This window comes from Triticum dicoccoides, chromosome 7A, assembly GCF_002162155.2.
Source record: "Triticum dicoccoides isolate Atlit2015 ecotype Zavitan chromosome 7A, WEW_v2.0, whole genome shotgun sequence".
In the NCBI taxonomy this organism is placed as follows: domain Eukaryota; kingdom Viridiplantae; phylum Streptophyta; class Magnoliopsida; order Poales; family Poaceae; genus Triticum; species Triticum dicoccoides.
Window position 1 is genome coordinate 595,640,350 of NC_041392.1, and position 13,147 is coordinate 595,653,496.

Consider the following 13,147-nt stretch of genomic DNA (forward strand, 5'->3'; position numbering starts at 1 on the left):
TTAAATTACGTTTTGAACTCAAATAGTTACATTCCTATTGATTCACTACGTAAAATTTGACATAAGAAAATAAAAATATAGGTCATAAGACAAGAAAATTTGCAGTTTATATGTATTTTAGATTATATTTTTACGTTTGTAATTTTACATAACATATAATATTTTTTACGTCGATTATATAATTTTTACGATCCCTTTTTTGGCAGAAATAAGACAAAACTTACGTAACGTAAAATTACGATGCATTGATGGTAAAATAGAAGGGAATGAAGAATAACTATTCCTCACTCAAGGTGACGAATAGCGCGACTCTCTCTCTCTCTCTCTATATATATATATACATATATATATAGTGTTACTATTCATCACTCAGGGTGCAGAATAAGTTATTCTTCACCCGAGGTAATCTTACGATCATTTCATAATTAAATTACGTTTGAAATTCAAATAGTTACATTACTATTGATTCGCTAGGTAAAATTTGACATAAAAAATAAATATATAGGTCATAAAACCACAATATTTGCAGTTTATGTGTATTTTAGACTATATTTTTACGTTCGTAATTTTACATAACATAAAATATTTTTTACAGCGTTTATATACTTTCTTGCTGTCTATTTTTGCGTCGGAAATAAGACAAAACTTATGAAACATAAAATTACGGTGCATTGATGGTAAAATAGAGAGGGGTAACGAATAGCGCGATCCCATATATATATATATATATATATATATATATGTCGCTAAACTAAGTGGGAGCGCATAATGCCTAATCATACGTGCTGGTCGCTAATTGCCTCACTGTGCGCGCCGCTGGACCAACCTCCCCCGGCTCTCTGTGCAAATGATCGTAAAAGGCAGTGCGAAAAATAGTAATGCAACTAATTTCTATTACTGAAGCATGCACGTCATGTCCGTCTTGCAACACTTCCTGGTAACAAGAGTAACCATACTAGCCAACATGGTAACAGTCTTACTATCGGATTGCATGCACCGCACACTACAACTCACTAATTTTTTTTTTGTGGGAAGCATCGTAATAGATCCTCGCAAAAAAACAGTAAGCATCGTAATGGATATTTAGATATATGGTAAGGGGATTAAACCAATTAATGGGAGCCGTGTACCACTCATTTGATCGCCATCCCTTTTTTTATTATAAAATAATAATCATTATAATGGGTAAACATGCAAGTCGTGACACCCATACCCATTCTAAATATACTAAACCTGACAGGTTTGATTTACCACGTTTTTCTGCCTTTTTCTTGACAGTAAAAAATGGACCAGTGGATGACTGCCACGTGCTTTTGTGAGGGACCTGGCTATGTACACGGTTTGGTGCGCCTAGTGATTTTCTGCCGGATACTATAGAAAATTGTGGTCCAATTTATTCATTGGCTGCATGTTATGGCTGTTTGCCAGTTCGCCATTGGTTGCATGCGCTTTGCATGGGAATTTGATCCACAATTCGCGCCCTCCCAGTTAAGTCGGCTGCCGCCCGCACCTTCTGGGATCTCCTCTCTGTCGGGTGCCGCTTTCTTTCAGATTTCTGGGCGCTTCTACATCATCCCCGATGGTTGTTTTCGATTTGTCTTCCTCTTCTCTCCTCTTCCTATAAATACCGTCTTCTTTGCCCGTTTGTTCCTCATTCCATCGCCATCCATTTCCTCTCTGTTCTTCCTTCTTGCGCCGGCCATGGTTGCTTCTGCTTCTGTTCGTTCTGGACGCCGCCGTCGGGGTCATCCTCCTGGGATTCGGGCCTCCATTATTGCCCGTGTTCGGCGTACTCGCATGCATGTTCCTTCTATCGATTCTTCGTCGGTGACACCAGCAGCTGCTATGCGTCGCCAGTTTGCTGGAGTTGATTCAGGGAGGCGTTCCCGCTCCGCGGCGGCTTGCCGGCTGCTCCGTTCTCGCCGGCCTGGTTGGTTTGTCTGTTTTATGCTGCGTTTGTACCTCCGTTTGGATCGTACTTCTTCCTTTTGTTTGAAATGCGGAGATCTTACTTGCTTGCTCTATTTTGTTGGTGCCCAGCATTCTGACTCGGAGCAGTTTCTTGATGGAGATTTTCATAGCCGCGGTCGGGAGATTTTGTTAGGGAAGCGGTTTGTTGACTGTACTGTTGGTAAGTGTGTCTGCTTCTTTGGCATACGCAACTGATCCTTATTGGTGCGGTCTGTTTGTTCTTCCTGTTATGGATATTGTGGTCAGCTTTTTTCTTGTTTCTTGTAGATTCTACCATCAGTGGTGCTTCCTCTTTCGTCTGTCATGGCCTTCCGTCTGCTATTCGGTCTGCTGGTGTGCGAACTGGTATTTTTTTGCTTTTTTTTTCTTTGATTCCTATATGCTTTGTTGCTCAGCTTCCTCCCTCCTCTGCTATTCATCTTGCCTATTCTAGGATGTGCACGGTTTATTTGGTCTCTGTTGCTTTTCTGCTGGTTCGCTCCTGTTTTCTTCCGTCTGGTCTGTCTGATATGTCTAACTGTTTACGGGCGAAGCTGTTCGGCTATGTAAGTTTTTGTCGGTTTGTGATGTGGTCTGTCCATTACTTCTTTGCAGACTCCTTGGTGGTGCAGATGATTCACAGATCAACTGAGTCCCACCATTAGTGTCGGTTCTTCTTTTGCGGTTGATGGCCTTCCGCCTGCTGCTCGGCTCGCTAGTGTGCGAACGGGTGAGTTCTTGCTTTTTTTTTTTTGCTTTTTTTCTGTCTCCTATGCTTTCTAGCTTGGCTACTCTAAGATGTCTGCCGTCTATTTGGTTCCTGCTGCTGCTGTGCCGGTTGGTTGACAGGTTTCTGTACTTGTGAGCTGCTTGGGTGGGTATTTGCGCATCTACTCGAATGAAAGCACACCGCGGCATGCAGTGCTTGCCTGCACTCAAATGAAAATACACCGACGCATGCAGTGCACGTATGCACTCGAACGGAAGTACGCCGACCATGCGTGCAATCCACTGAAAATACGCCGGCGCATGCAGTGCACGCGTGCAATCCACTGAAAATACGATAATACACGGCACATGCAGTGCACGCATGCAATCGAATGAAAATACACCGCGGCATGCAGTGCACACATGCAATCAAATGAAAATATACCGAGCCATGCAGTGCACACATACATTCCAGTAATGCACTGATGCTAGCCCTTTACGGGGTTATTATGGAGTTGATCAAGTTGCAAATTATGGTTGGCGATTTAAAAAAAATCGGCCACACATATCCTTAATTGGTTTTCATTTTTTTTCTTGTGAGCTGTTTGGGTGGGTATTTGCATCTGGTCCAGCTGATGTGCTCATTTGTTTTTCGATTTAGCTGTTCAGGCATATGAGCTTCGGTCGGTTTCTAATGTGGTGTGTCCAATACTTGTTTGCAGATTCCTCGGTCGTGCAGATGACTGACAGATCGATTGGTCGTCCTTCCGATCTCCTGCTGTTCTCCATCTTGATCGTTATTTACTTGGTGCTCTGTCTGTGGTCAACCATCCAAGAGTGGTGCCCCTTCGTGCGGCTGGTGCCGTCGGACGGTGACTCACTCACCTGTACATGCTCTATATATTACCAGTTGTACACTCACGGGCAAGATCACCTGAGTACACCACAATGGACGAAGCCTACCGTCCCCAATGAGCATCCTCCATAGGAAAGCAAGTTAAGAAGAAGGGTAATCATCCGGCTCTAAATTTTATGCATGGGAGCGGAAGCAGCTCGGTAAACTCTTGGCTTCACCTAACTCTTTTTGTCTTAGTTTATCCCTTGCAAGCAAGCAATTTACTACTATATTACAAATCCTTCTATGCAGAGGAGAATCTTATAGTATACATTTCAAGACGACCAATGCTTGAAACAGTGACTGAAACAGTTGGTCTAGAAGTACAAGGCTACACATGTTGGTATGCTCATGAAGGTATGATACAAGCGTCCGTACTAATTGCTCTGCCACATCAGAAAGATAGTTTCAGAGAATCCTCCATTACATATGAAGGAGAAACAACTAATTAAGAAGATGAAGCAATGGAAAAGGCAGCTCAGGTGGCCTTAGAATGCATCTGCGCAGATTATAATATTTCTATCAATGACCATAATTACTACGCCCTTGAAGTAACAAAAGAAAGGTTGTTTATAGCAAGACAGAAAGCTCAGACAAAACAATGGCAATTCAATATGGCCCGCCAGCAAGCAACTACACAGCAAAACGAGTTTGCAAGACAGACAATGATTCCGGCAAAGATATGCAGCAGCTTCTTTGATGTATTACCACTTCGCATGTATCCCAGCGCCCAGATAGCGATGATCCCATTATCACATACATGGGCGCGCATCCTCCCGTCGGACGTGTGCAGGAATTAACAAAATCACTCTACCACTTTCTCACAGGCATCAATCCTGCAAGAGGATATACTAGGATGATCTAATCCACTAGCAACTACTTCTAGCTCATTTATGTAGTGTGTTCGTATTTTTATATACAGTTCTCTGTTTTCAGTGAACTGTATGTAGTTTGAATAACTGGTTTGCTTCTGAAGTGTGCCTACTTTAAATTTGTACCTTTGTATCACTACATTTCCAACATTTCAATAGCTTCGTATGTCCGGTTTCTTCAATGTCTTTATACATTATTTTGAGATTAAATGAACATGCACTGATGCAGTCTTGAATCAATACAGTGCACATTTGCGAGTGATCATCAAGCACGGGGTGCCGTCGCGCGGGTTAGGCTAATTACTATCTATTACCCTCGGATCCTTCTAGTTGGTAAACGTAGAGATAGTAACAATACTCACACCCATTACTATCAATTGACTTAAAATTACCATTGAATTAGTGGACGCCATGCACGGGTGGGTGGCCTCCTGTAGGTTGTATTTTGTACTAACATTACAATACACAAAACTTTTTACTGTAAAAAATTAGCCTGTGTGTTGGAGTCGTAACCCACTTTGCTCTATTACTATTGAGGGCTGCCAGATTACGTTTGATTGCTAATGAACGTGGTCTGCCTATGCGATGGGTCAGCGCGCATGATAAATTAATGTGCACTCAGGCACAATTTAGCATATATATGTATATATATATATATATATATACACTCCCAGGAAAAGTAAAATTACACTCATGTTTTATACTCCCAGGAGTATGTACTCCCACCCCAGATGGATAAGGTAAACCAACGTAAAACAAAAAGGCAGAAAAATAATCGGTATAAGGTGGGTCCTTGGACCTAGAAGGGAGGAACGACCATGTTGATCAGCTAGAAAATAGGTATCGGTTTAAGAGCTATTTCGGTTGCCGGAGTATATCGCGTTTCTTAAGGAGTGTATGACGTTTTAAATAAAGTGCTTACGTTTGGAAGGAGAATTAGCACTGGTGCCAATAAAATGGATCCCATGCGTAGCAACTTGGAAGATACAATGGTTCTGTACGTCTCCATTTATGTAGTATGTTCAGTTTTGTAGTCTCGTTATGAAGGGGTATGTACATCAATTATTACAAAAGTTGTATACTTCATTTGTGTTGGTATAGTACATACTGTTTCTTTCAAGTATGTATAAAAAATATTATTAGAAGGAGGTGGTATGTACTGATTTTTTGTGAGGGATATACATTGTTTTTGCAAGGAGTATATATACTACTTTATTTAAGGGGCATATACTGTTTTATGGAATATATATACTGCAGCTTTTACGGGTATATTTTTTAACATCTTTTACGGGTATATGATACTATAAAAATAGTATGCATCATACACTCCTTATTTAAGGTGGTATATACTTCTATTCGCAAAAAAGGTGGTATATACTTCAATGGATGATTTTTCCCGCAAAAGGGGTGATATTTAAGTATATACCCCTTGTTTAAAAAGCACTATATAAATTCATTGAATTTACAACAATATACCTCACTGGATTTAAAACATTATATACTTCATGGGATTACAAACAGTATATACTTCAGCATGGCCTCTTTTCTTCGAAGAATTATATCCTTATTATTATTCAAAAATATAATATGCTACTCTCTCCGATGGGAGTACCTTTTCATATACACTAGTACTTATCAACCGAAGAATTATATACTGCTTGTCACCAAAAAAATACATACGAATATTGCCAAAGAAGTGTATACTGCTTCTTCATATGGAAGTATTGGTCTATCTGGCCAGCATGCTTAATATGCATTGCTAGATGAGTACATAAATTCGCATCTTAATAGAAACATGTATACCGATCAAGCAAAAAGGACTATGCAACTACTTTTAGATCTTCAAAAAGGTTATGCTACAAAGAAAAGGATTATGTCTGCCAGAAAACTGCAGATAACACAACTATGCTTCTGGAGATCGCATGGAGGCTCTCCTCAATCACACAAATTTACATGCATTGCATCCTTGGATATTCTGGAAAACTGTTAGCAACATAAGTTAGACTTTCTTGAAAAATACTGTATAAGTATACAATATATCCAAGTCACAAATATAAAAAGAACTGCACTAGGTGCACCCATGCATCCACAAAGAAACAGAGTAAAAAGAACTTCTCAATTTGTTTACATCAGGATGGACAATAGATGACCTGATCTATTAGCACTTGTGTACATCTTGAAGAACAAAAGTTTATTTAGGCAGCTGGGGTGAGAGAAAGTGATTCTCCAATCAATTGGCCAGCAGCCACGGCAATTAAACAATGGTGGATGCATATACTCATTTAGTTTACTAGAACTGCACTCACGGGATAATGGATTGGATCATACTTCTCGTTAAACATGAGATGTATATACCAATAATTTAGGATCCTAATTCGATGACCACTCCATTATCATAAGAAAAAAAAGCAGAAAAAATTGCGCACGCGCCAACATACCAGATCTGTGGTAGTTTCAGACCTGTTTACCTGAAAGGATTCAGAAGAGTAGAGCCGGCAGAATCAATCCGGCTCAATGGGATTAAACTGCTTCCATGAGGAATATATGCAAGCAGATGGTAATGAGACCAATCGATCGGGTACTTAGCATTTGATTCGTGGGCCAGCTGCTTACGGTTGGAAACTTGGACGAGACTCCACCATCGATTGGGAAGAATTGGGCGCCACTGTTCTCTCGCATGACGCTCATCCACTAGCGACGCGGCAGGCCATGCCAGCCACCTGGAAGCCGAAAGAAGAGATACATGAGCGAACCATTGATTTGATTTTGAGTATGGTCGTCGCGCGACGGAAACGAAGCCGGCCACTGTCGTCGTCGCCGTTGGCCGGTGAGAAGAAGAGCCACTGTCCAGCGAGATCTTGTCTTCGCGGCCAATATCTTTGCGCCAGCTGCAAGCCGCCGCCGCCGGCATCGCCGCCATTGTTGCCCCCGCCGCTAATGAGACGGTAGGGCAGATCGATAGGCGCTCAAATGGATAAGGCGGGTCAAGCGACAAAAATAAACACCACATTAAAATCGGAGCAATGATCTGTTTTGTTGGGGTTTTTTCACGTAAAAATATGAAAGGCTACGGGGGATAGAATCCCATAGCACGGGCAAACAAAAAAAACAAGCTAGACGTGTGTAGGAGTACATACTTTTAGGAGTACTAACCCATTTTCCTATATATATATGTGCCCAACGCACATGCAAGACATATACTGCATTTTTTTATAAACAGGTCTATACAGCCTTTTAAGTAGTTTTTTGAAGGAGTATATACTCACAACATTCAAGGAGTATGTACTGCCATTTTTTGAAGGAGTATACACTGCCATTTTTTTGAAGGAGTATATACCAGCAAAATACTCAGAAGAGTATATACTGCCATTTGTTTAAGAAGTATATACTGCATTTTTGAAAGAGTGTGCTGCAGTTTCTTTCTGAAGAAGTGTTCACCAAAACAGTATATATACTACATCAGAAGGAGTACATATATGCATTCATCCATTCACAGAACAATTAGTATATTCATCTGAAATAAAAGGTAAGTTTATAAAAAAAAATCAGTTCATATGCATCAGAAGGAGTACATATACATCATCAATTTTTTCGCAGAGAACATATACGTCATCATCAATAAGAAACATGAGATCACTCGTCGTGCATGCATCAAACTTCACCATGGCCGCTCCACCGCACATGGCCGGCGGCGGCGGCGTAATGTACCCAAAGACGTACACACTGCATTTACAAATTAGATCGGATGGCATTAATTCATTGAAATGCACCTAAAAACAATCGGATGGCATCCCTAATTGTTTACCAGAATTTGTAATTAAATTAAATTCATACAAACCATGAACAGAAGAAAAATCCCCAAATCTAAATTTTGGACTATTTGCATGTTGCATATGGGCATAGAAGGCATCCTCCTGTTCAATTGACCCTATAAAAATTAGACGAGAAATAGTTGCCAACTGTACGAGGAGATACAACCATGTCGTGCCACTTACCAGATCTGTGGTGGTTCTTGGCATAACCTGAACGAAGGAATAAGAAGAAGATCAGTCGGAGTTAATGAAGCTCCACCAGAATTGTTGCCGTGAGGAATTATGTATGTATATGGTAGTGAGACAAATCGAACAGGTACCTGGCATATGATTGGTGGGCTTCAAAAGCAGCTAATTGCAGTTGGAGAACTTGGAGCAGGATTCACATCAACGGGAAAAAGAACAAGGCGTCGCTGGAGTGCACCTCCGATCTTATTTCACCCATGGCCACCGTGCCGAAAAGCAACCTGGTTCACGTCATCACAATTGGCGATGAGAAGATGGACCTTCCGATCGAACTGTTCTTAGCCGCCGCTGTAGCCGTCCATCCATGTGAGCCGCCGCGGCAGCTGGATGCCAATGAAACAGGAGGAGAGATGGATAAGCGGTCAAATGGATAAGGTGGTCCGACGGCAACTATAAAAAGAAGCCAGAAAAATCGGAGTAATGACCACGGTTTCGGTTGAGATTTTGCGTGTATTTTTTTCCTCTAAACAAAGCGAATTAGATAGCACGAGGGAATGATATATATATATATATATATATATATATATATATATATATATATATATATATATATATATATAATACATCCTACCATTAGGTGGTAGTTACCTTCATCTTTTTTGCCGTCTGATTTCTTGAGATGTGTGCGGCTCCTAACGGGTTGCGGGTAAAATAAAGAAGGATATATTTTCCACTCGGATCTTCACCTTCCTATTTTCTTGGGCTAGCCCCGTATATCGCTTGATATAAAACCATGCAACGCTAATCCCTTTCTCTCTCTCAGAGCGTTCTTTCTCTTTCTCCATGTTTCTCGGTCAAAATCTTCACGTAAACCTGGATCTGGAAAAATCATTAGAGACAGAAGGTATGCGACATGCATCTACACAAACATCGTGTAAATCGATTGTTAATTGTTCCTAATTTCCATTCTTATACAGGGGTCGCGGGCAACGTTGATGGCTGATGGGATTAGGAGCATGGATGTATGTTCCAACGTATTCATCCAGAGGACCCAATCTATAATATTCCTCCTAGTCGATTTATAATATAATCAGATTTTTTATGATCATGGATTAGGACCATGTTCCAAGGCGTTCATCTAGCCGATACATCAACCATGCATCTAGAAAAACACATCCGTCGTGTAAGATTGCGATGCGCAACGACCACCAATATAAGATTGTTATGGTGCAGCGACGGTGACAACGATTTACGGCTGCACACGCCGACGAGCGACTACTCTATGAGGTAGCAGAGACGACTACATACTACTGCACATCTCGGATGGCTCACCGGCGAGGCGAGCGGCGGCTACGTCGCAATACTGTTTATGGCCGACATGTGACTGCTCCAGCACGGCGGCAGCGGCGACGACGACGATGTACATATACTCACAGTATATACTCCATCGTGAGAGATGGCGATGTATGAGAAGGAAGAACATGCGTACATGCATTGATGGAAACAACATGTGTATATGGTGTTTCAAACCAATCGCTCAGGAGTCCATGAAGCCATGAATGTATTTGTATTTAGCGTATCCATCAACGTGACATACTGATATTTATATATACTCCATATTTCCTTTTCTAAAAAAATATACTCCATATTTTGTACTATGAGATATACTACATACTATCCTCTTTTTATGATACTTCGTACTGTTATTTTATTTTTGCGGGGTACTCCATACTATATTTTTTCTATGAAGTACATACCACGTACTTCATACTCCATACTATTTTTTTTAGGGTTACTCCATACTATATTCTTGGCTCTTCGGCATACTCCATACTTTTTTGCACACTCATTTACTATGAAGTACATGCATCCTGATACTTCATACTCCATACTCCATACTCCAGAACTTCATACTCCATCTAAATAGCAAGTATATATTCTAGGATTAAATTTTTGAGTATACATTATGGACAATCAGAACACTGGGAAAATATTGTGTTTATACTTTTAAGTTTTGGAGCACATATGGAATTATGATCTCTTTGGATTTAAGGAGCACGCATATAATAAGCATTTTTACATCAATGTGTACGTACATTGTATGGGCAGTACGTGTCCAGCTAGGTTGTTTTAAAATCAATGTCTCCTAGTGGATAGCTACTCGCACTTATCCATTCGGTGAGGTCTGCTGCATGCAGCCCTGAAATTAGCAGGTTGTTGCTAATAGTTGGCTGGTAAAACATTTTAACTAAATGATTAAATTAGGCTTGAACACTAATGGGTTTTTTGGCACCCACCAACCCAATTGGTGCTACGGCTTGAGGGACACGTGGAGGCCAAACAATTAGGTGGTAACTACCACAGCTTGTAGATAAAATTTGTCATATATATATATATATACATATATATATATATATATATATATATATATATATATATATATAGGGTCGCACTATTTGTCACCCTGGGTGAAAATAGTTATTCTTCACCCCCCTCTATTTACCATGAACGCATCATAATTTTACGTTCCGTAAATTTTGTCTTATTTTCGATGTAAAAAGAGACCGTAAGAAAATATATAATCGTTCTAAAAAATATTTTATGTTATATAAAATTACAAACGTAAAATCATAGTGTAAAATACACATAAACTGCAAATTTTCTTGTCTTATGATCTATATTTTTATTTTCTTATGCCAAATTTTACGTAGTGAATCAATAAAAATGTAACTATTTGAATTCCAAACATAATTTAATTATGAAATGATCGTAATATTCGCTCGGGTGAAGAATAACTTATTCTGCACCCTGGGTGATGAATAATAACACTATATATATATATAGTGACACTATTCTAATTCCGGGATCAAAATAACTATTTACATCACGCCAGCCTATATAGGGGCGACGGAGGTCCTCCCGAACTCCCGAACCCGTTGGAAAAAAAAATCCCACCCCACAACCGCTCGTCCCCAATCTCCCCCGATCCCATCGCCACCGAGCTCCCGCCCTGCATCTCTCTCCTCGGTCGCCGCCCCGCGCCCCGCGCCTTGCGCCTCTCTCCTCGGTCGCCGCCCTGCGCCCCGTGCCTCTCTTCTCGGCCGCCGCCCCGCGTCCCGCTTCCCGGCCGCCGTCGCCATCCACCGGGCTCGCCTTCACCGACGTTCACCTGGCGCGGCCTCAACTGCGAACAAGCTCTGGCCGCCGGCGTGACCCAGCCATCGCGCGCCGCCGCTGGACAGAGCCTCCCCCCCCACCTTCCTCCCAGGCAGACGGGCCGCCTCCCCCACTTTCCTCCCCGGCAAACGGATCTCGCTCATGCCGCTGCCTCCACCTGCTCGCCGCTGCTCGCTTCCAACTAGTGCCACCGCCGGGGTTCAACAGTGTGACGCCGACCACGTTCATCTGCGGGTGCATCCCCGACCTTTTGTAAAACGGTGGCGGTTGTCCCCTCCATCTCCCACAGCCGCCGCGCCAGGATGCAAGCTGGAGGTCCACCACCTGTCTCCGTCTAATCTTCCGTGCTCCTCCCCCAAGTTCTTTGCTTCCCGTGTCACAGAAAGCCAGACGCGACGAGCGACTTTCCCTGCCAACTCTCTCTGACCTTCCCTTCCCATCACCATCTCGAGCAAGCTGCCACCTGCGACCTTCCCTTGCCCCTCTGTTCGACCTTCCGCCGAGCCTCTCCTGCTGCGGCACCGCACTTGGCAGCTTCCCCGAGGTCCTGATCGCCACAATCTAGCCATATGTCTGCCATCTCTCACGTGTTACCTGTTGTCATTGCTCTCAGCGACCTTCCCCGGCAAATTTCATCGAACTTCCCCATCGTCATAGTTTCAAAAAAGTTTGCAAGTTCAAAAGGTATTGGCAGGGCAGCCTGCACATAGTCCAGCCTCTCCTCCATCCTGTGCTCCAGGAGAACTAGTTTAGGACGCAAAAAAGCAATGACGGTGAATTAATGCCGAGAGCAAGATCTGATTATGTCCTCTCTATATGCTTATTGATATGCCAAATCAGAATCGGTACTTTTTTCTTTAGGTTGTCGCTGATGTTTGAGAGTTAATATTGTTAAAAAAAGAGCATCCAAAAACTTTCCTACACTTTGATGCGTCCGTGCGCATATCTTCGACCTCCTTCATGTATGTTTTGTACTTAAAAATGTTCTTAACAAAAATTATGTTTTCGAGAAGTTCATATATTATTACGTGGAAAGGTTATGTATTAGAACTACCCAGTAATTGAAACTTTTGAAGACCACAAATTTCTGCAGTAATGGGTACGTATCCAGTCCAATGTTTTGATCTTCATCACTCCGTATTCACATTCTGAATTTTTTTGTTCTGTTGTTTGCGGGGGAAAATTTTGTTGCTTGAATTTTCATATACATATTGTACTATTAGAAATATCTAATTTAGAACTTCATATTGTCAGACTCGCGAAAGTGGGGGAAATTTAGAAGTTTGATTCATGAAAAAATAAGTAAAAGAAGAAACCACACGTCCTGAAGTTCAAGCATGTCTAGTTTGTGGAGAAAAAAACACTTACAAAATTAAGTAAAAACAAGAAGTCCAAATTAAAAAAAGCAAAATCGATGTCTATACAAAATTCAGATTTTCCAAATTATTAAAGAATGAAAAAGGAAGATAAAAAACAAGAAGTAAAAAATTTCAATGTAGAGTAGTCGAAAATTCATAAAAAAAACTATTTTCATCATTTCCGTTATA

At 41.4% G+C, this 13,147-nt stretch overlaps 1 protein-coding gene and 1 long non-coding RNA gene across 2 annotated transcripts; both read right to left on the reverse strand.

Annotated features, from left to right (window-relative positions):
* Positions 1-6,175: 6,175 nt before the first annotated feature.
* On the reverse strand, positions 6,176-7,525 carry LOC119327422. The gene is made up of 2 exons (XM_037600528.1): positions 6,894-7,525; positions 6,176-6,408 (listed from the first exon to the last, which is right to left on the reverse strand). Exons 1-2 carry the CDS (start codon positions 7,433-7,435, stop codon positions 6,375-6,377), a joined length of 576 nt encoding a protein of 191 aa, XP_037456425.1. The 5' UTR covers positions 7,436-7,525; the 3' UTR covers positions 6,176-6,374.
* A 389-nt stretch (positions 7,526-7,914) lies between these two features.
* LOC119332269 lies at positions 7,915-8,829 on the reverse strand. Its single transcript, XR_005160885.1, has 4 exons — positions 8,558-8,829; positions 8,421-8,447; positions 8,264-8,339; positions 7,915-8,148 (listed from the first exon to the last, which is right to left on the reverse strand). It is a non-coding gene; the product is annotated as an uncharacterized LOC119332269 (long non-coding RNA).
* Positions 8,830-13,147: the final 4,318 nt, after the last annotated feature.

Bases quoted from the DNA above. Each gene is read 5' to 3' on its own strand.
- LOC119327422 (XM_037600528.1), bottom strand. From the start codon at position 7,435: ATGTGGTGTTTATTTTTGTCGCTTGACCCGCCTTATCCATTTGAGCGC. The intron at 6,409-6,893 runs GTAAACAGGTCT...TGTTGCTAACAG, and splicing joins ACTCTTCTGAATCCTTTCAG to TTTTCCAGAATATCCAAGGA.